Below are 20,937 nucleotides of genomic sequence, written 5' to 3' on the forward strand. Positions count from 1 at the left end.
TTAGTATGTCTTTGTGTAATAAGCTAACACTTCATAAATTATTCCGGTTTTGTTCATCTACAAACCGGAGACATACTTATGTGGACACTAAAATATGTTTTCATTTGAACAGTTTTCTGGAAGAAATTGTGTATTATTTGAAAAAAGTACAAGGGGTGCCAATATTTTCAGCCACAACTCTATATACAAAAGTATGTGGACACCCCTTCAAATGAGCGTATTTTGCTATTGCAGCCACACCCGTTGCTGACAGGTGTATAAAATCGAGCACACAGCCATGCAATCTCCATAGACAAACATGAGCGGCAGAATGGCCTTTTACTGAAGAGCTCAGTGAGTTTCAACGTGGCACCCGTCATACGATGTTCACCTTTCCAACAAGTCAGTTCGTCAAATTTCTGCCCCTGCTAGAGTTGCCCCCCAGTCAACAGAAAGTGCTGTTCTCGTGAAGTTGGAAAAAGTCTAGGAGCAAACACGGCTCAGCTACGAAGTGGTAGGACACACAAGTTTAGGAGCAACAACGGCTCAGCTACGAAGTGGTAGGACACACAAGTCTAGGAGCAACAACGGCTCAGCTACGAAGTGGTAGGACACACAAGTCTAGGAGCAACAACGGCTCAGCTACGAAGTGGTAGGACACACAAGTCTAGGAGCAACAACGGCTCAGCTACGAAGTGGTAGGACACACAAGTCTAGGAGCAACAACGGCTCAGCTACGAAGTGGTAGGACACACAAGTCTAGGAGCAACAACGGCTCAGCTACGAAGTGGTAGGACACACAAGTCTAGGAGCAACAACGGCTCAGCTACGAAGTGGTAGGACACACAAGTCTAGGAGCAACAACGGCTCAGCTACGAAGTGGTAGGACACACAAGCTCACAGGACGGGACTGCCGAGTGGAGAAGCGAGTTCCAAACTGCCTCTGGAAGCAACATCATCAGCACAATAACTATTCGTCTGGAGCTTCATGAAATGGATTTTCATGACCCGAGCAGAGTGTCGTGGAAATTCTAATCAAGTTAAGAGAGAATTTGTCATTTCTATTGCAATAATGGAGCTGGTCAACGACCAACCCTAAAGGCAAAGTTTATCACTACGACAAAAGATAAACTGTGAAACCCCAAGTCTAGTTTAATGTACTTGATAAAACTATTATATCACAGCTGAAGAGGAGATCAGGCAACATATCAAGGAGCTGTGTCTCGGCTCCACTCCATCCACAGTGACTGATGGACAAGACTCTGTCCAGGACTCTATATTTAATGCTCCACTCCATCCACAGCGACTGATGGACAAGACTCTGTCCAGGACTCTATATTTAATGCTCCACTCCATCCACAGCGACTGATGGACAAGACTCTGTCCAGGACTCTATATTTAATGCTCCACTCCATCCACAGTGACTGATGGACAAGACTCTGTCCAGGACTCTATATTTAATGCTCCACTCCATCCACAGAGAACGTATACTTAAAAACAGAGGTACTCTGTATTCAATTAAAGTATTGAAATTATAACAAATATTTAAAAAATATATTTTTATTAGGTTTTATTGAAGTTGTCATTAACAAAAACACATTCTCAGTCAAGAACATAAAGAACATAGCTTCTTCTTTATCTCATGTTTTTTCAGGCCCCCTGATTGGGTAAAACTCTTTCCACAATGGGAGCATTTGAAAGGCTTCTCTCCAGTGTGCATTCTCTTATGTCTTTTCAGTTTTGCTGATTGGGAAAAACTCTTTCCACAATGGGAGCATTGGTAGGGCATTTCTCCTGTGTGCATTCTCTCATGTCTTTTCAGGCTCACTAGATGGGTAAAACTCTTTCCACAATGGGAACATTGGAAAGGCCTTTCTCCTGTGTGTGTCCTCTCATGCTCCTTCATGTTTGCAGACGACCTAAAACTCCTTCCACAATGGGAACATTGATAAGGCTTCTCTCCAGAGTGTACTCTCTCATGCCTTTTCAGGGACCTTAACTGGGTAAAACTCTTGCCACACAGAGAACATTGATAAGGCTTTTCTCCTGTGTGTATTCTCTCATGTCTTTTCAGGTTAACTAACACGGCAAAACTCTTTTCACATTGGGAACATTGGTAAGGCTTTTCTCCAGTGTGTATTCTCTCATGCCTTTTCAGGTTAGTTAACACGGTAAAACTCTTTCCACACTGGGAACATTGGAAAGGCTTTTCTCCTGTGTGTGTTCTCTCATGCTCTTTTAGATTCCGTAACTTAGTAAAACTCTTTCCACAGTGGGAGCAGTGGTGTGGTCTTGCTGGTTTGGGCGTCTCTGGGTCTGGTTCCCCTGAAGGACTGTTCCTGCTGTCAGAGTGAGTGTCTGGTCTTTCTCCTGCTAAAGACAAAAAATAGCATTTAATTAACTATGAATCAGAGACCAGAATGAAACCAGCACATGATAAAACTGTCTACCTATGAGGTTTAAACCAGAAAAGATTCCTCATTTAAAGAAAAACTTGGTGGCTACAATAATAATAATAATAATGTAGAGCTTCAAATCTAATCTGCTTTCATGGAATGTCATGTTTATAGGCTGAACAGAGTTCTATAATAATAGATAATGTCATGTTTATAGGCTGAACAGAGTTCTATAATAATAGATCATGTCATGTTTATAGGCTGAGCAGAGCTCTATAATAATAGATCATGTCATGTTTATAGGCTGAGCAGAGTTCTATAATAATAGATAATGTCATGGTTACAGGCTGAACAGAGTTCTATAATAATAGATAATGTCATGTTTATAGGCTGAGCAGAGTTCTATAATAATAGATAATGTCATGGTTACAGGCTGAACAGAGCTCTATAATAATAGATAATGTCATGGTTACAGGCTGAACAGAGTTCTATAATAATAGATAATGTCATGTTTATAGGCTGAGCAGAGCTCTATAATAATAGATAATGTCATGTTTATAGGCTGAGCAGAGCTCTATAATAATAGATAATGAGGACTACAGTATTTTGATCAATGTCATAGGATGCATTGACCCATTGTTAACGGCCCTCTGTTTGATGGTGTCTATCGACTATCTGACAGCTTTAACCATTTCTACAGTTCAGAACAACATATTCAAGTATAGAACTTCAGTAAAACCACACAATAGTTTAACAACTGCATAGTTTTTACTTCTGGTTTTGAGACGGTACTCACTGGTGTTAATTATATCTCCAATCTCTTCCTCCTCCTCCTCCCATGTGACAGTAATCTCCCCCTCCTCCTTCACTCCAAAGACGGCATCCTCCTCCTCTTTCACTCTGAAAATATCTTCTTCTTTCACTGTGACAGTCAATTCCTCCTCTTTCACTCCCAAAGCATCTTGTTTCTCTTCCTCCACAGTAACATCCACCTCCTCTTCTTCCTCTTCTTTCACTCCAACAGCTTCACCCTCTACTTCTTGTTTAACTGTAACAGCCTTACCCTCTACTTCTTGTTTAACTGTGACAGCCTCCTCTTCCTCCTCCTCTTTCACGGGGGCTTCTTTCTCCGTCCAGCAGACCTCCTCTTCTTTAGCAGGTGGGGTGTAGCTTGGTGAGCTCATGGTCGAGGATGTTAGCGAGGTAACGTTAGCTAGCTATCATTAATTAGCTTCTAGGCTACTGGTAATTTAACCACCCATCTAGATGGCTAACAAAAACATAAATATATAAATTAAGGGTAACTAGATACGACATAAATGTGTTTAAAACGAACTGAAACGTCTAAAGCGCTTTAATGTATATGTTTTATGTAGGTTCCGAGGTGATTGAATCAGTAGCCATGTTGTTGAAGAAGCGTTCTGTCCACTAGATTATACGTCACATTAGCAACGTCTCATTAAATGCGGAAATCGTCATCTGCTAACTGGAGTTGGTAACGCAGTTGATGAAATGTTTTATTTTCATTTGATTAATTAAATAATAATTGATAGAAAGACATACAAAGGAAACTGTGTTGAATGATTACGAGTGATACTTTAAGGCTATTTTATTTTTACTCATAAAAATATCAGTCATCACATTTTCATACACCTTTAGCTTGATGACCACTGCACAAATTAAGCAATTGAAACTTAACTTAAATTCAAGAGTTCTCACGGTATATATATATATATATATATATATATATATATATATATATCAAATCCAATACATTTAGCAAAATCCAAATCGTATATATCATATCAAATTCATTTGCAATTACAAATCAAATTCAAGAGGTTTGAAAGTTAGAATCAACAAAATGCAAATTCTATTCAGCTGTTTTTTTCTTTCATTTTACATTTAGAAAATATTCAAATCATATTCTGAACAACATTGAAGGGTTTATACTCAACGTATATTGGCTAAAGGTTGCTTCCTAAATTCTAAGACACTTCACGGAACGCCAAATACAGGTTTGCTTCCTAAATTCTAAGACACTTCACGGAACGCCAAATACAGGTTTAGTTCCTAAATTCTAAGACACTTCACGGAACGCCAAATACAGGTTTAGTTCCTAAATTCTAAGACACTTCACGGAACGCCAAATATAGGTTTGGTTCCTAAATTCTAAGACACTTCACGGAACGCCAAATACAGGTTTAGTTCCTAAATTCTAAGACACTTCACGGAACGCCAAATACAGGTTTGGTTCCTAAATTCTAAGACACTTCACGGAACGCCAAATACAGGTTTAGTTCCATACACTTTTCTATCGATGGGATCAGAGGTTGTTGTTGCTCTAATTCACTGTGTCCTAATTAGTGTAGTGACGTCAATCTTACCAACAACCCTCAATGCTATTCTCATAGAGATAGATAGAGGACTCTAGTGGCCAAAACTCTGTTTTAGCATGGGCTATTCTCATAGTCTGTTTTAGCATGGGCTATTCTCTTAGTCTGTTTTAGCATTGGCTATTCTCATAGAGATTGTCTGTTTTAGCATGGGCAGCGCCATTGTCATTGAGGACTTTCACCATTTTGAAGTAGTCAACTGGATGGGACTTCCTATTGGTTAAGGAAGGACCACATGATTCCATCCAGGTCATCAAGAGGGATCAGCCAATGAATTATACTTCCTTACTGCCAGTGTACCTGTTCAAACCCTCTAGGGGGGCAGTATGTACCCTTTCAGTTTGTTTACCAAGTCATAGAAGTAGTGGATGACCAACTAATTCAAAATGAAGATGGCCTCAATGGCTCTGCCCATGCTCTCACAGACGCCATAATGAGACAGATACAATGATGCCCTGTCTATCTATACTGAACAAAAAATATGAATGCAATATGCAACAATTTCAACTATTAAACTTAGTTACAGTTCAGATAAGGAACTCAGTTGAAATACATGTATTAGGGCCTGATCTATGGGCAGGGGCGCAGCCATGGGTGGCCCTCGGCCCTGAGAGGGCATAGGCCCACCCACGGGAAACCAGGCCTAGCCAATCAGAATGAGTTTTTCCCCACAAAAGGGCTTTATTACAGACAGAAGTACTCCTCAGTTTCATCCGCTGTCCAGGTGGCTGGACTCAGACGATCCCGAATGTGGAGGTCCTGGGTTGGCATGGTTACACATGCGGTTGCTTGGCCAGTTGGACGTACTGACAAATTCTCTAAAACAACATTGGAGGCGGCTTATGGTAGAGAAATGAACATGACATTTTCTGTAAAAACAGCTCTGGTGGACATTCCGGCAAGTCCGCATGCCAATTGCGCTTTCCCTCAAAACTTGAGACATCTGTGGCATTGTGTTGTGTGACAAAACTGCACCTTTTAGAGTGGCCCTGTATTGTCCCTCAGCACAAGCTGCACCAGTTCAATCAGCTTCTTGATATGACACACCTGTCAGGTCAATTGGATTATCTTGGCAAAGGATCAATTGCTCACTAACAGGGATGTAAACAAATTTGTGCACAAAATGTGAGAGAAATAAACTTTGTGTGCCGTATGGAACATTTCTGGGATCTTTTATTTCAGGTCATGAAACATGGGACCAACACTTCACATATTACATATACATATAGTCTATTACATGTATTCTATACTGACTAGTCTATTACATGTATTACACTTCACATATTACAACTTTACATGTTGCGTTTATATTCTGGTTCAGTTCAATTCTTCAGCTATTATGAAGGTAAACCACAGGTGTCCATTAGGTGTCACCATAACCACAAAAGCATTTCCATACACTTTTCCATACGCATCTCTAAATAATTCAATATATTTCTTTCTCTCTAATCATAAATCAACCAAACAACATTTTCCAAACTTTTCAGCCTTGACGTGTCCCCTTTTCAGCCTTGACGTGTCCCCTTTTCAGCTTTGACGTGTCCCCTTTTCAGCCTTGAGGTGTCCCCTTTTCAGCCTTGACGTGTCCCCTTTTCAGCCTTGACGTGTCCCCTTTTCAGCCTTGACGTGTCCCCTTTTCAGCCTTGACGTGTCCCCTTTTCAGCCTTGACGTGTCCCCCTTTCAGCCTTGACGTGTCCCCTTTTCAGCCTTGACGTGTCCCCTTTTCAGCCTTGACGTGTCTGTCCCTTTTCAGCCTTGACGTGTCCCCTTTTCAGCCTTGACGTGTCCCCTTTTCAGCCTTGACGTGTCCCCTTTTCAGCCTTGACGTGTCCCCTTTTCAGCCTTGACGTGTCTGTCCCCTTTTCAGCCTTGACGTGTCCCCTTTTCAGCCTTGACGTGTCCCCCTTTCAGTCTTGACGTGTCCCCTTTTCAGCCTTGACGTGTCCCCTTTTCAGCCTTGACGTGTCCCCCTTTTATTCTTTACAGAAGTAAGACTCTTCGGCAGAGCGATCGTGAGATCACGTGTTCTGTGTTATTAAGGTGAGAGATTATCCTTTACAGAAGTAAGACTCTTCGGCAGAGCGATCGTGAGATCACGTGTTCTGTGTTATTAAGGTGAGAGATTATTCTTGTGTCGCAGTCAAAACAAAATACACATTTTTAAATGTTAATCTTAAACAACAAACAAAAGAGATGTTGCAGAGGTCCTGGATTACTAACCCTACGTACCCTACGTACCCTAACCCTACGTACCCTAACCCTACGTACCCTACGTACCCAAATCAAATCTTATTTGTCACGTGCGCCTAACCCAACAGGTGTAACCCTACAGTGAAATGCCTAACCCAACCCTGTAGTAGACCCTAACCCAGTGAAACCCTGACTACAACCCACGTAACCCTACGTAGACCTAACCCTGAAATGCCCTGACCCTACAACAGGTGTAGTAGACCTTAAATTGAAATGCTGAATACAACAGGTGTAGCCTAACCTTACAGTGAAATGCTGAATAACCCAACAGGTACCCTAACCCTCTGAATACCTAACCCTACGTGAAACCCTAACCCTACAGGTACCCTAACCCTACGTGACCCTAACCCTGACTACAACAGGTACCCTAACCCTACGTGACCCTAACCCTGAATACCCAACCCTAGGTACCCTAACCCTATGGTGACCCTGCTGAACCCTAACCCTACGTACCCTAACCCTACGTACCCTACGTACCCTAACCCTACGTACCCTACGTACCCTAACCTAACCCTACGTACCCTACGTACCCTAACCCTACGTACCCTAACCCTACGTACCCTACGTACCCTACGTACTCAAATCAAATCTTATTTGTCACATGCGCCGAATACAACAGGTGTAAACCTTACAGTGAAATGCCAAATACAACAGGTGTAAACCTTACAGTGAAATGCTGAATACAACAGGTGTAGTAAACCTCACAGTGAAATGCTGAATACAACAGGTGTAGTAGACCTTACAGTGAAATGCTGAATACAACAGGTGTAGTAGACCTCACAGTGAAATGCTGAATACAACAGGTGTAGTAAACCTCACAGTGAAATGCTGAATACAACAGGTGTAGTAGACCTTACAGTGAAATGCTGAATACAACAGGTGTAGTAGACCTCACAGTGAAATGCTGAATACAACAGGTGTAGTAGACCTTACAGTGAAATGCTGAATACAACAGGTGTAAACCTCACAGTGAAATGCTGAATACAACAGGTGTAAACCTCACAGTGAAATGCTGAATACAACAGGTGTAGTAGACCTTACAGTGAAATGCTGAATACAACAGGTGTAAACCTCACAGTGAAATGCTGAATACAACAGGTGTAGTAGACCTTACAGTGAAATGCTGAATACAACAGGTGTAGTAGACCTTACAGTGAAATGCTGAATACAACAGGTGTAGTAGACCTTACAGTGAAATGCTGAATACAACAGGTGTAGTAGACCTTACAGTGAAATGCTGAATACAACAGGTGTAAACCTTACAGTGAAATGCTGAATACAACAGGTGTAAACCTTACAGTGAAATGCTTACTGACAAGCCCAAGGGACCAGACTGCTAATTAACCGATAATCTGATAAATCATATTTTTACCAAAGGACACACAGAGTGATGAGAGTATTTCGGATATCGAATGTAACAAATGAATGATTGTGTCGTTTTTATGCCTTTCATTATGCTCTGTGTAATGAATTTCAGATACTTCCCAGCAATGATAAATATGAGGTTATTACCATGTCAAATATGCTACCTGTGGAACCCCCAGGAAATGACATGAACATTGAATGAGGTTTTATGACTCTGCACAAAGAAGGTACAGACAGTTTATGGATGGCATTATTTATAAACAGAATCTTACTCAGAATTCTAAATTCTAAAAAAATACATTTAAAAGAATCCACCAATTGGTCTTTTGACCACTTAGATCACTCAGCTCTGAAATAAAAATATCTGATGTGATTGATCATAAGACCATATTAGTGGAAAATAGATCAGGGCCGTGGTAAAAATTCAACCTTCTTTCACACACGTGGACCGAAGTGGGAATGACTGACATGAAGCTCGAAGAATCAGAGGTCAACTACACTGACAGTTACCGCCCCCCCCTGGAAGAACTGTAAAATACTGATGACTGACATTATTCATTTGTCTTCAGGAACTGTCTCTTTAAAAAAAAAATCAGTCAGCAAACATGATGAACAGCATCTAGCATGAACAAAGACAAAAAAACATCTCAGTCAAAAACATAAGTCGGAACACAGCCTCGCTATTCTCTCATGTGATTTCAGGTCCTCTGACCTGGAAAATGTCTTCCCACAATGAGAGCAGTGGTATGTCTTCTCCTGTGTCTTTGTGTGTTTTAATTCATGCTCTTTCAGGGTACCTAACTGGGTAAATCTCTTTTCACATTGGGAGCATTGGTAGGGCTTTTCTCCTGTGTGTATTCTCTCATGCGTTTTCAGGGCCCCTAACTGGTTAAAACTCTTTCCACACAGAGAGCATTGGTAGGGCTTCTCACCAGTGTGTGTTCTCTTATGTTCTTTCAGGTGCCCTAGCTGGGTAAATCTCTTTCCACAGTCTGAGCAGTGGTAAGGCTTCACTCCAGAGTGTATTCTCTCGTGTATTTTCCGGTCCCATAACCGGGAAAAACTCTTTCCACACTGGGAGCAGTGGTGTGGTCTTGCTGGTTTGGGCGTCTCTGGGTCTGGTTCCCCCAAAGGACTCTTCCTGCCGTCAGACTGAGAGTCTGGTGTCTCTTCTGCCGAAGACAAACAGAGTATTTGGTTAAACAGAGACGTGAATAAAACCTCTACTTGATCAAACTGTCTTCCGATGAGGTTTAATCCCAACTAGACTGGAGGTATACCATATACAGGGCCTTGCTATATATATATACCATATACAGGGCCTTGCTATATATATATATATATACCATATACAGGGCCTTGCTATATATATATATATACCATATACAGGGCCTTGCTATATATATATACCATATACAGGGCCTTGCTATATATATATACCACATACAGGGCCTTGATCCCAACTAGACTGGCGGTATACCATATACAGGGCCTTGCTATATATATATATATACCATATACAGGGCCTTGCTATATATATATACCATATACAGGGCCTTGCTATATATATATACCATATACAGGGCCTTAATCCCAACTAGACTGGCGGTATACCATATACAGGGCCTTAATCCCAACTAGACTGGCGGTATACCATATACAAGGCCTTAATCCCAACTAGACTGGCGGTATACCATATACAGGGACTTAATCCCAACTAGACTGGCGGTATACCATATACAAGGCCTTAATCCCAACTAGACTGGCGGTATACCATATACAGGGCCTTAATCCCAACTAGACTGGCGGTATACCATATACAAGGCCTTAATCCCAACTAGACTGGCGGTATACCATATACAAGGCCTTAATCCCAACTAGACTGGAGGTATACCATATACAGGGCCTTGCAAAAGTATTCATCCTCTTTGGCATTATTCCTATTCACATAATTAGTTAAATAAAGTCCACCTGTGTGCAATCTAAGTGTCACATGATCTCAGTATATATATATGTATATATACATGTTCTGAAAGGCCCCAGTCTACAACACCACCAAGCAAGCGGCACCATGGAGACCAAGGAGCTCTCCAAACAGGTCAGGGACAAAGTTGTGGAGAAGTACAGGTCAGGGTTGGGTTATAACAAAAAAATCAGAAACTTTGAACATCCCACGGAGCACCATTACATCCATTATTAAAAAATGGAAAGATTATGGCACCACAACCAACCTGCCAAGAGATGGCTGCCCACCAAAACTCACAGACCAGACAAGGAGGGCATTAATCAGAGAGGCAACAAAGAGGCCAAAGATAACCCTGAAGGAGGTGAAGAGCTCCACAGCGGAGATTGGAGTATCTGTCCATAAGACCACTTTAAGTCGTACAGTCCACAGAGCTGGGCTTTATGGAAGAGTGGCCAGAAAAAAAGCCATTGCTTCAAGAAAAAAATAAACAAACACGTTTGGTGTTCACCAAAAGGCATGTGGGAGACTCCCCAAACATATGGAAGACAATACTATGGTCAGATGAGACTAAAATTGAAGCATGGTAGTGGCATCATCATGCTATGGGGATGTTTTTCCATCGTCAGGGAAACTGCTCAGAATTGAAGAAATTATGGATGGCGCTAAATACAGGGAATTCTTGAGGGGAAACCTGTTTCAGTCTTCCAGAGATTTGAGACTGGGACGGAGGTTCACCTTCCAGCAGGACAATGACCCTAAGCATACTGTTAAAGAAACACTTGAGTGGTTTAAGGGGAAACATGAGCTGAACACAACAGTCAGTGGAAGAGAGGACAGTAGCAGGAGACACTATGAGCTGAACATAACAGTCAGTGGAAGAGAGGACAGTAGCAGGAGACACTATGAGCTGAACATAACAGTCAGTGGAAGGGAGGACAGTAGCAGGAGACACTATGAGCTGAACATAACAGTCAGTGGAGGAGAGGACAGTAAGCAGGAGACACTATGAGCTGAACATAACAGTCAGTGGAAGAGAGGACAGTAACAGGAGACACTATGAGCTGAACATAACAGTCAGTGGAAGGGAGGACAGTAGCAGGAGACACTATGAGCTGAACATAACAGTCAGTGGAAGGGAGGACAGTAGCAGGAGACACTATGAGCTGAACATAACAGTCAGTGGAAGGGAGGACAGTAACAGGAGACACTATGAGCTGAACATAACAGTATGTCAGTAGAAGGGAGGACAGTAACAGGAGACACTATGAGCTGAACATAACAGTCAGTGGAAGGGAGGACAGTAGCAGGAGACACTATGAGCTGAACATAACAGTTAGTTTAAGAGAGGACAGTAGCAGGAGACACTATGAGCTGAACATAACAGTTAGTTTAAGAGAGGACAGTAGCAGGAGACACTATGAGCTGAACATAACAGAAAAATATATCCTAAATGCAAGAATTTCGCTACACCTGCAAAAAAAAAAAATTGATCCATTGTTAACATTCCATTACACATAAGAGTTATTTGATCATGACTCAGTTCCATTCCATTACACATAAGAGTTATTTGATCATGACTCAGTTCCATTCCATTACACATAAGAGTAATTTGATCATGACTCAGTTCCATTACACATAAGAGTCATTTGATCATGACTCAGTTCCATTCCATTACACATACGAGTCATTTGATCATGACTCAGTTCCATTCCATTACACATAAGAGTCATTTGACTCTTTCTGTCGGCTGCAATTGTGTTAAAAGTGTACAGCAAGTGGAGGCTGGTGGTGGGAGGACGGCTCATAGTAATGGCTGGAATGGAGTCAAATGGAATGGCACCAAACACACATCAAAGACGTGGTTTCCATGTGGTTGATACCAACCAATCCATTGACTCCATTCCAGCCACTACTATGAGTCGTTCTCCCACCAAACACACATCAAAGACGTGGTTTCCATGTGGTTGATACCAACCAATCCATTGACTCCATTGACTCCATTCCAGCCACTACTATGAGTCGTTCTCCCACCAAACACACATCAACGACGTGGTTTCCATGTGGTTGATACCAACCAATCCATTGACTCCATTGACTCCATTCCAGCCACTACTATGAGTCGTTCTCCCACCAAACACACATCAACGACGTGGTTTCCATGTGGTTGATACCAATCCATTGACTCCATTCCAGCCACTACTATGAGTCGTCCTCCCACCACCAGCCTCCACTTGCTGTACACTAATTTTGAATTTGTGAAACTATTTTTTGGGGATGTGATACGAAAGAAGAGAGATTCAGGTTTCCAGAACCGTACAGCAACTGGAATCGATTTTTACAATTGGAATTTGAAATAAATATGGGAGTATTTGGCTGTTTTTGGCTTCTGAAGCCAATTCCCCCTTCAAACAGAACATGTGAGTGTAACGGATGTGAAACGGAGGTGTTCGCGCTAAATAGCGTTTCAATCGGTGACGTCACTTTGCTCTGAGACCTTGAAGTAGTGGTTCCCCTTTGCTCTGAGACCTTGAAGTAGTGGTTCCCCCTTTGCTCTGAGACCTTGAAGTAGTGGTTCCCCTTTGCTCTGAGACCTTGAAGTAGTGGTTCCCCTTTGCTCTGAGACCTTGAAGTAGTGGTTCCCCTTTGCTCTGAGACCTTGAAGTAGTGGTTCCCCCTTTGCTCTGAGACCTTGAAGTAGTGGTTCCCCTTTGCTCTGAGACCTTGAAGTAGTGGTTCCCCTTTGCTCTGAGACCTTGAAGTAGTGGTTCCCCTTTGCTCTGAGACCTTGAAGTAGTGGTTCCCCTTTGCTCTGAGACCTTGAAGTAGTGGTTCCCCTTTGCTCTGAGACCTTGAAGTAGTGGTTCCCCTTTGCTCTGAGACCTTGAAGTAGTGGTTCCCCTTTGCTCTGAGACCTTGAAGTAGTGGTCCCCTTTGCTCTGAGACCTTGAAGTAGTGGTTCCCCTTTGCTCTGAGACCTTGAAGTAGTGGTTCCCCCTTTGCTCTGAGACCTTGAAGTAGTGGTTCCCCCTTTGCTCTGAGACCTTGAAGTAGTGGTTCCCCTTTGCTCTGAGACCTTGAAGTAGTGGTTCCCCTTTGCTCTGAGACCTTGAAGTATTGGTTCCCCTTTGCTCTGAGACCTTGAAGTAGTGGTTCCCCTTTGCTCTGAGACCTTGAAGTAGTGGTTCCCCTTTGCTCTGAGACCTTGAAGTAGAGGTTCCCCTTTGCTCTGAGACCTTGAAGTAGTGGTTCCCCTTTGCTCTGAGACCTTGAAGTAGTGGTTCCCCTTTGCTCTGAGACCTTGAAGTAGTGGTTCCCCTTTGCTCTGAGACCTTGAAGTAGTGGTTCCCTTTTGCTCTGAGACCTTGAAGTAGTGGTTCCCCTTTGCTCTGCAAGGTGCCGTGGATTTTGTGGAGCGATGGGTAACGATGCTTCGTGGGTGACTGTTGTTGATGTGTGCAGAGGCGCCCGGGTATGGGCGAGGATACTGTTACATTAGGTCATTGGTCTAAGGAGTAACATTAGACTCCTATAGTCCAATGTTACATTAGGTCGTTGGTCTAAGGAGTAACATTAGACTCCTATAGTCCAATGTTACATTAGGTCGTTGGTCTAAGGAGTAACATTAGACTCCTATAGTCCAATGTTACATTAGGTCCTTGGTCGAAGGAGTAACATTAGACTCCTATAGTCCAATGTTACATTAGGTCCTTGGTCTAAGGAGTAACATTAGACTCCTATAGTCCAATGTTACATTAGGTCCTTGGTCGAAGGAGTAACATTAGACTCCTATAGTCCAATGTTACATTAGGTCCTTGGTCCAAGGAGTAACATTAGACTCCTATAGTCCAATGTTACATTAGGTCCTTGGTCTAAGGAGTAACATTAGACTCCTATAGTCCAATGTTACATTAGGTCCTTGGTCGAAGGAGTAACATTAGACTCCTATAGTCCAATGCTACATTAGGTCCTTGGTCTAAGGAGTAACATTAGACTCCTATAGTCCAATGTTACATTAGGTCGTTGGTCTAAGGAGTAACATTAGACTCCTATAGTCCAATGTTACATTAGGTCGTTGGTCTAAGGAGTAACATTAGACTCCTATAGTCCAATGTCTAAGGAGTAACATTAGACTCCTATAGTCCAATGTCTAAGGAGTAACATTAGACTCCTATAGTCCAATACCAGGCCGGGAGGGAAGCGTTTGATGTTAACCTTTAACCTTTTGTTGGTGCTCCTCCAGTCTGTATTGCTTCCTACTGAACAACATATTCAAGTGTAGAACAGTATTATTTTTTAAAACATTTATTTTACTTTGATTTAACTAGGCAAGTTTGATTTTAACTAGGAAAGTCAGTTCAAACTTGCAACAAATTCTTATTTTCAACCACTAGGCTACCCTGCCGGCTCTAACCACTGGGCTAACTGCCTCCCTACGCTCAACCACTAGCTACCCTGCCGTCCCTACGCTCTAACAGAACCTTGTACACTCTGTCAGGCTTGGGGATTAACCACTAAACTGCCGTCCCTACGCTCTAACCACTAGGCTACCTAGTCCCTACGCTCTAACCACTAGGCTACCTGCCGTCCCTACGCTCTAACCACTAGGCTACCCTGCCGTCCCTACGCTCTAACCACTAGGCTAACCTGCCGTCCCTACGCTCTAACCACTAGGCTACCCTAGTGGTTAGAATGCCTATAATGTCCCTTTAAAACCACACAGTAGTTCACCAACTGCAGAGTTTGTGCCCCTGTTTTTAAGGCGATACTCACTGGTGTTAATCAGATCTCCAGTCTCCCCCTCCTCTTCATCATCATCCCCCTCATCTTTCACTCTCATAGCTTCTTCCTCCTCTTTCACTCCAAAGACATCCTCTTCTTCCTTCACCAAAACATCCTCTTTCACCCTGAAACCTTGCCCCTTTCACTTTCACCTGAAACCTTCACCCCGAAACCTCTTCCTCCTTTCACTGTGACAGTCATGTACTTCTCCTCCTCTTTCACCCCGAAACCTTCTTCCTCTCCTTTCACTGTGACAGTCATGTACTTCTCCTCCTCTTTCACCCCGAAACCTTCTTCCTCTCCTTTCACTGTGACAGTCATGTACTTCTCCTCCTCTTTCACCCTGAAACCTTCCTCTCCTTTCACTGTGACAGTAATCTCCTCCTTCACTCGAACAACGGCATCTTCTTCTTTCTCCACTTCTTTCCTTGTAACGTACATCGCCTCATTTACTCCAATACCTTCTTCTTCTTCTTTCAATGTGATCGCCTTCTTCTCTTCTTTCATTCTGAACGCTTCTTTTTCCTCCTCTTCCTCTGCCACGACAACGTTCAGGCCACGAGCTTCTTCTTTAGCAGGGTGGGAGTAATTTAGTGAGTTCATGTCCTGAGATGTTAGCTCATTCGCATGATCGACTAGCCTAGTGCTCGGCTATTTTAACCAGCTAGCTGACTAACAGCGTCAGTGTGAAATGGAATAACTTTATACGCAGACAGCGTGTTTAAAACACTGATGTCTATAACACACATAACGGTCCAAAGAGCTCCAATGTTTCGGTTTTATGTTGCTTGGGAGCTACCGATTTGGTCGAATCCGTAACCGTGTTGTTGTTATCCGGTCCCGTCCACTGGATTATACGTCACGACTGAATTTTCACATGAAAGACGCACGTCGCCATCTGCTGACTGGAGTGGGTAACGCAGTTTAGGAAAAGTATTCACGACATTGTTTAATCTGGCAAGTAATGTCACGAGTAATTTCAAAACAACTAGATGACATGTGTTCTCTTCTTACAGAGCTGTAAGTAGTAAGTTAAGAGAACACACGTCATCTAGTAGATAGAACACATGTCATCTAGTTGTTTTATTTACACATAGCATACCACTATACTTTGCTCAATCAGACCTGACTGGTACAAATCACATTTTATTGGTCAGATGAGACGAACACAACAGTAGACTTTTCAGTGAAGAGCCCCCCCTAAAGGAAATAGTAACAATAAAATGACAATAATGAGGCCATATTAAAGGAGAACCAGAACTGAGTCAATGTTCAGGGGTACGAGGTAATAATGAGGCCATATTAAAGGAGTACCAGAACTGAGTCAATGTTCAGGGGTACGAGGTAATAATGAGGCCATATTAAAGGAGAACCAGAACTGAGTCAATGTTCAGGGGTACGAGGTAATAATGAGGCCATATTAAAGGAGAACCAGAACTGAGTCAATGTTCAGGGGTACGAGGTAATAATGAGGCCATATTAAAGGAGTACCAGAACTGAGTCAATGTTCAGGGGTAGAGGTTTTAATTTTTTATTTTTATTTCAATGTTCATTTAACCAGGTAGGCCATATTGAGAACAAGTTCTCAGAACTGAGTCAATGGCAAGATAAAATGAGGCCATGTTAAAGTGTGAACAGAAAGTCAATGTGAGTTACACATGGTAATAATGAGGCCATATTAAAAGTCCAGAACTGAGTCAATGTGCAGAAAAAAAAAAAAAAAAAAAATAATGAGGCATCAAAGCTGGGACAGAGACTGAAAAACAGCTTCTATCTCAAGGCCATCAGACTGTTAAACAGCCACCACTAACATTGAGTGGCTGCTAACTGACACTGACTCAACTCCAGCCACTTTAATAATGGGAATTGATGGGAAATGATGTAAATATATCACTAGCCACTTTAAACAATGCTACCTTATATAATGTTACTTACCCTACATTATTCATCTCATATGCATACGTATATACTGTACTCTCATATCATCGACAGCATCCTTATGTAATACATGTATCACTAGCCACTTTAACTATGCCACTTTGTTTACATACTCATCTCATATGTATATACTGTACTCGATAACATCTACTGTATCTTGCCTATGCTGCTCTGTACCATCACTCATTCATATACTTATGTACATATTCTTTATCCCCTTACACTGTGTATAAGACAGTAGTTTTGGAAATGTTAGTTAGATTACTTGTTGGTTATTACTGCATTGTCGGAACTAGAAGCACAAGCATTTCGCTACACTCGCATTAACATCTGCTAACCATGTGTATGTGACAAATAAAATTTGATTGGATTTGATTTGATTTATATACAAGGAGAACCAGAACTGAGTCAATGTTCAGGGAAGCGAGGTTTTGAGGTAATATGTACACAGACAATAGCGTGTGTGTGAAAGTGTGTGTCTTGAAGTGTCAGTGTGGTATGTGTGAGTGTGTGGGTAGAGTCTAGTCTAATCAGTGGGTAGAGTCTAGTGAGTGTGTGGGTAGAGTCTAGTCTAATCAGTGGGTAGAGTCTAGTGAGTGTGTGGGTAGAGTCTAGTCAGTGTGTGGGTAGAGTCAGTGTGTGGGTAGAGTCTAGTCAGTGTGGGTAAGTCTAGTGAGTACCAGGTAGAGTCTAGTCAGTGTGTGGGTAGAGTCTAGTCAGTGTGTGGGAGAGTCAGTGAGTGTGTGGGTAGAGTCTAGTGAGTGTGGGTCAGAGTCTAGTCAGTGTGCTGTTAAAGAGTCAGTGAGTGTGGTAGAGTCTAGTCAGTGTTTGTGGGTGAGAGTCTAGTGAGTGTGTCCAGAGTCTAGTCTAATCAGTGGGTAGAGTCTAGTGAGTGTGGGCAGAGTCTAGTGAGTGTGTGGGTAGAGTCTAGTGAGTGTGGGCAGAGTCTAGTGAGTGTGTGGGTAGAGTCTAGTGAGTGTGGGCAGAGTCTAGTGAGTGTGTGGGTAGAGTCTAGTGAGTGTGTGGGTAGAGTCAGTCAGTGTGTGGGTAGAGTCTAGTCAGTGTGTGGGTAGAGTCTGTATCAGTGAGTGTGGGCAGAGTCTAGTGGGTGTGTGGGTAGAGTCTAGTGAGTGTGTGGGTAGAGTCAGTGAGTGTGTGGGTAGAGTCTAGTGAGTGTATTGGGTAGAGTCTAGTGAGTGTGTGGGTAGAGTCTAGTCAGTGTTTGTGGGTAGAGTCTAGTGAGTGTGTGGGTAGAGTCTGTCTAATGTGGGTAGAGTCTAGTGAGTGTGGGCAGAGTCTAGTGAGTGTGTGGGTAGAGTCTAGTGAGTGTGGGCAGAGTCTAGTGAGTGTGTGGGTAGAGTCTAGTGAGTGTGGGCAGAGTCTAGTGAATGTGTGTGGGTAGAGTCTAGTGAGTGTGTGGGTAGAGTCTAGTCAGTGTGTGGGTAGAGTCTAGTCAGTGTGTGGGTAGAGTCTAGTGAGTGTGGGCAGAGTCTAGTGGGTGTGTGGGTAGAGTCTAGTGAGTGTGTGGGTAGAGTCTAGTGAGTGTGTGGGTAGAGTCTAGTCTAATCAGTGGGTAGAGTCTAGTGAGTGTGTGGGTAGAGTCTAGTCTAATCAGTGGGTAGAGTCTAGTGAGTGTGTGGGTAGAGTCTAGTCAGTGTGTGGGTAGAGTCTAGTGAGTGTGTGGGTAGAGTCTAGTCAGTGTGTGGGTAGAGTCTAGTCAGTGTGTGGGTAGAGTCTAGTGAGTGTGTGGGTAGAGTCTAGTGAGTGTGGGTAGAGTCTAGTGAGTGTGCGGGTAGAGTCTAGTGAGTGTGTGGGTAGAGTCTAGTCAGTGTTTGTGGGTAGAGTCTAGTGAGTGTGTGGGTAGAGTCTAGTCTAATCAGTGGGTAGAGTCTAGTGAGTGTGGGCAGAGTCTAGTGAGTGTGTGGGTAGAGTCTAGTGAGTGTGGGCAGAGTCTAGTGAGTGTGTGGGTAGAGTCTAGTGAGTGTGGGCAGAGTCTAGTGAGTGTGTGGGTAGAGTCTAGTGAGTGTGTGGGTAGAGTCTAGTCAGTGTGTGGGTAGAGTCTAGTCAGTGTGTGGGTAGAGTCTAGTGAGTGTGGGCAGAGTCTAGTGGGTGTGTGGGTAGAGTCTAGTGAGTGTGTGGGTAGAGTCTAGTGAGTGTGTGGGTAGAGTCTAGTGAGTGTGTGGGTAGAGTCTAGTGAGTGTGTGGGTAGAGTCTAGTCAGTGTTTGTGGGTAGAGTCTAGTGAGTGTGTGGGTAGAGTCTAGTCTAATCAGTGGGTAGAGTCTAGTGAGTGTGGGCAGAGTCTAGTGAGTGTGTGGGTAGAGTCTAGTGAGTGTGGGCAGAGTCTAGTGAGTGTGTGGGTAGAGTCTAGTGAGTGTGTGGGTAGAGTCTAGTCAGTGTGTGGGTAGAGTCTAGTCAGTGTGTGGGTAGAGTCTAGTGAGTGTGGGCAGAGTCTAGTGGGTGTGTGGGTAGAGTCTAGTGAGTGTGTGGGTAGAGTCTAGTGAGTGTGTGGGTAGAGTCTAGTGAGTGTGTGGGTAGAGTCTAGTGAGTGTGTGGGTAGAGTCTAGTCAGTGTGTGGGTAGAGTCTAGTGAGTGTGTGGGTAGAGTCTCGTCAGTGTGTGGGTAGAGTCTAGTCAGTGTGTGGGTAGAGTCTAGTCAGTGTGTGGGTAGAGTCTAGTGAGTGTGTGGGTAGAGTCTAGTGAGTGTGGGCAGAGTCTAGTGGGTGTGTGGGTAGAGTCTAGTGAGTGTGTGGGTAGAGTCTACTCAGTGTGTGGGTAGAGTATAGTGAGTGTGTGGGTAGAGTCTAGTCTAGTCAGTGTGTGGGTAGAGTCTAGTCAGTGTGTGGGTAGAGTCTAGTCCAGTCAGTGTGTGGGTAGAGTCCAGTCAGTGTGTGGGTAGAGTCTAGTCTAGTGAGTGTGTGGGTAGAGTCTAGTGAGTGTGTTGTGAAGGCCCTGAATTTTTCTGAACCGTCTCAGTGCTTCTCCTTCCAATAGGGTGCTTTCCTTTAATTCCCAATTAAATAGCCAGCGATGGAGACGTGAATGAGGATGTGTTCAACCCTCAGTTCCGAAGCTTCTCTATTCCGTTTGTTTTGTTGCCGTTAAACGTGTGTTTTGTTGCCGTTAAACATGTGTTTTGTAGGCTAATAGAGTTTACCCAGGATCGGATCCACTCTTTGCGTCCGTAGACTACACCTCTCCGTTCTTCGTGGCCTTTCTCCGCTGGAGATCTGTTGGCGGATTGGATTGTCTGACTGACCGACTGACTATAACCTTTTTTGTATACGGTATTTCATTTGTTTTGATGTGATGATTTATGTAGTTAGTTGTAGTTGAGGACTTAGTAAGAGTTGATACGCTTTAAAGTTCTGTGGTAAAATATTGTTATATTGATTGTATGATTAATACTGGGTTTACGCTACACTGAATGAACAGACAAACATTGCGTGACTAAGGTCAAGGGAGTTCCCTGAACTCCTTTACCGGGCTGGACTCTTTTTAGGCCCGAGGTACAGGACATTTCTGGAGGAACCAGAACTCATTGTGATATTATTATATGTGTATGTAATCATTGATGTTGCTAATACAACCCACACAAAATAATATAGTTGTTTTTGAAGTTCTTTCCAATGTTTTAAGGGTTTATGAAAAGTTTATTTCCATCCTGACTTTTACATAAGTCCTTTGTGTTGGTGTAGACTTGACGGACTAGATGGGACTCATTCCCTCCCAAACCAAAAGGAGAAACCAATGTTTTCTCTGGTAGGAACAACCTACCTGGCACCCCTATAAATAATAACCTCAAGTCAAAACCGTTACATAAAAAATGGCACCCCAGATGGGACAGCTCAACATTGAGAACTAACCAAA

General features: G+C 43.0%; 1 protein-coding gene across 1 annotated transcript; it reads right to left on the reverse strand.

Moving 5' to 3' along the window:
* Positions 1 to 1,523: 1,523 nt before the first annotated feature.
* Positions 1,524 to 15,973, reverse strand: LOC115122249 (zinc finger protein 436-like). Its single transcript, XM_065002163.1, has 4 exons — positions 15,594 to 15,973; positions 9,042 to 9,559; positions 3,172 to 3,592; positions 1,524 to 2,352 (listed from the first exon to the last, which is right to left on the reverse strand). Exons 1-4 carry the CDS (start codon positions 15,733 to 15,735, stop codon positions 1,586 to 1,588), a joined length of 1,848 nt encoding a protein of 615 aa, XP_064858235.1. The 5' UTR covers positions 15,736 to 15,973; the 3' UTR covers positions 1,524 to 1,585.
* Between the last annotated feature and the right edge of the window lie 4,964 nt (positions 15,974 to 20,937).

This window comes from Oncorhynchus nerka, linkage group LG15 (assembly GCF_034236695.1).
Source record: "Oncorhynchus nerka isolate Pitt River linkage group LG15, Oner_Uvic_2.0, whole genome shotgun sequence".
Lineage (NCBI taxonomy): Eukaryota > Metazoa > Chordata > Actinopteri > Salmoniformes > Salmonidae > Oncorhynchus > Oncorhynchus nerka.

Bases quoted from the DNA above. Each gene is read 5' to 3' on its own strand.
- LOC115122249 (XM_065002163.1), bottom strand. From the start codon at position 15,735: ATGAACTCACTAAATTACTCCCACCCTGCTAAAGAAGAAGCTCGTGGC. The intron at 3,593-9,041 runs TGACTGAGATGT...AATTAATGATAG, and splicing joins TGTGTTCCGACTTATGTTTT to CTAGCTAACGTTACCTCGCT. The intron at 2,353-3,171 runs GTGAGTACCGTC...TTTTGTCTTTAG, and splicing joins TGGAGATATAATTAACACCA to CAGGAGAAAGACCAGACACT.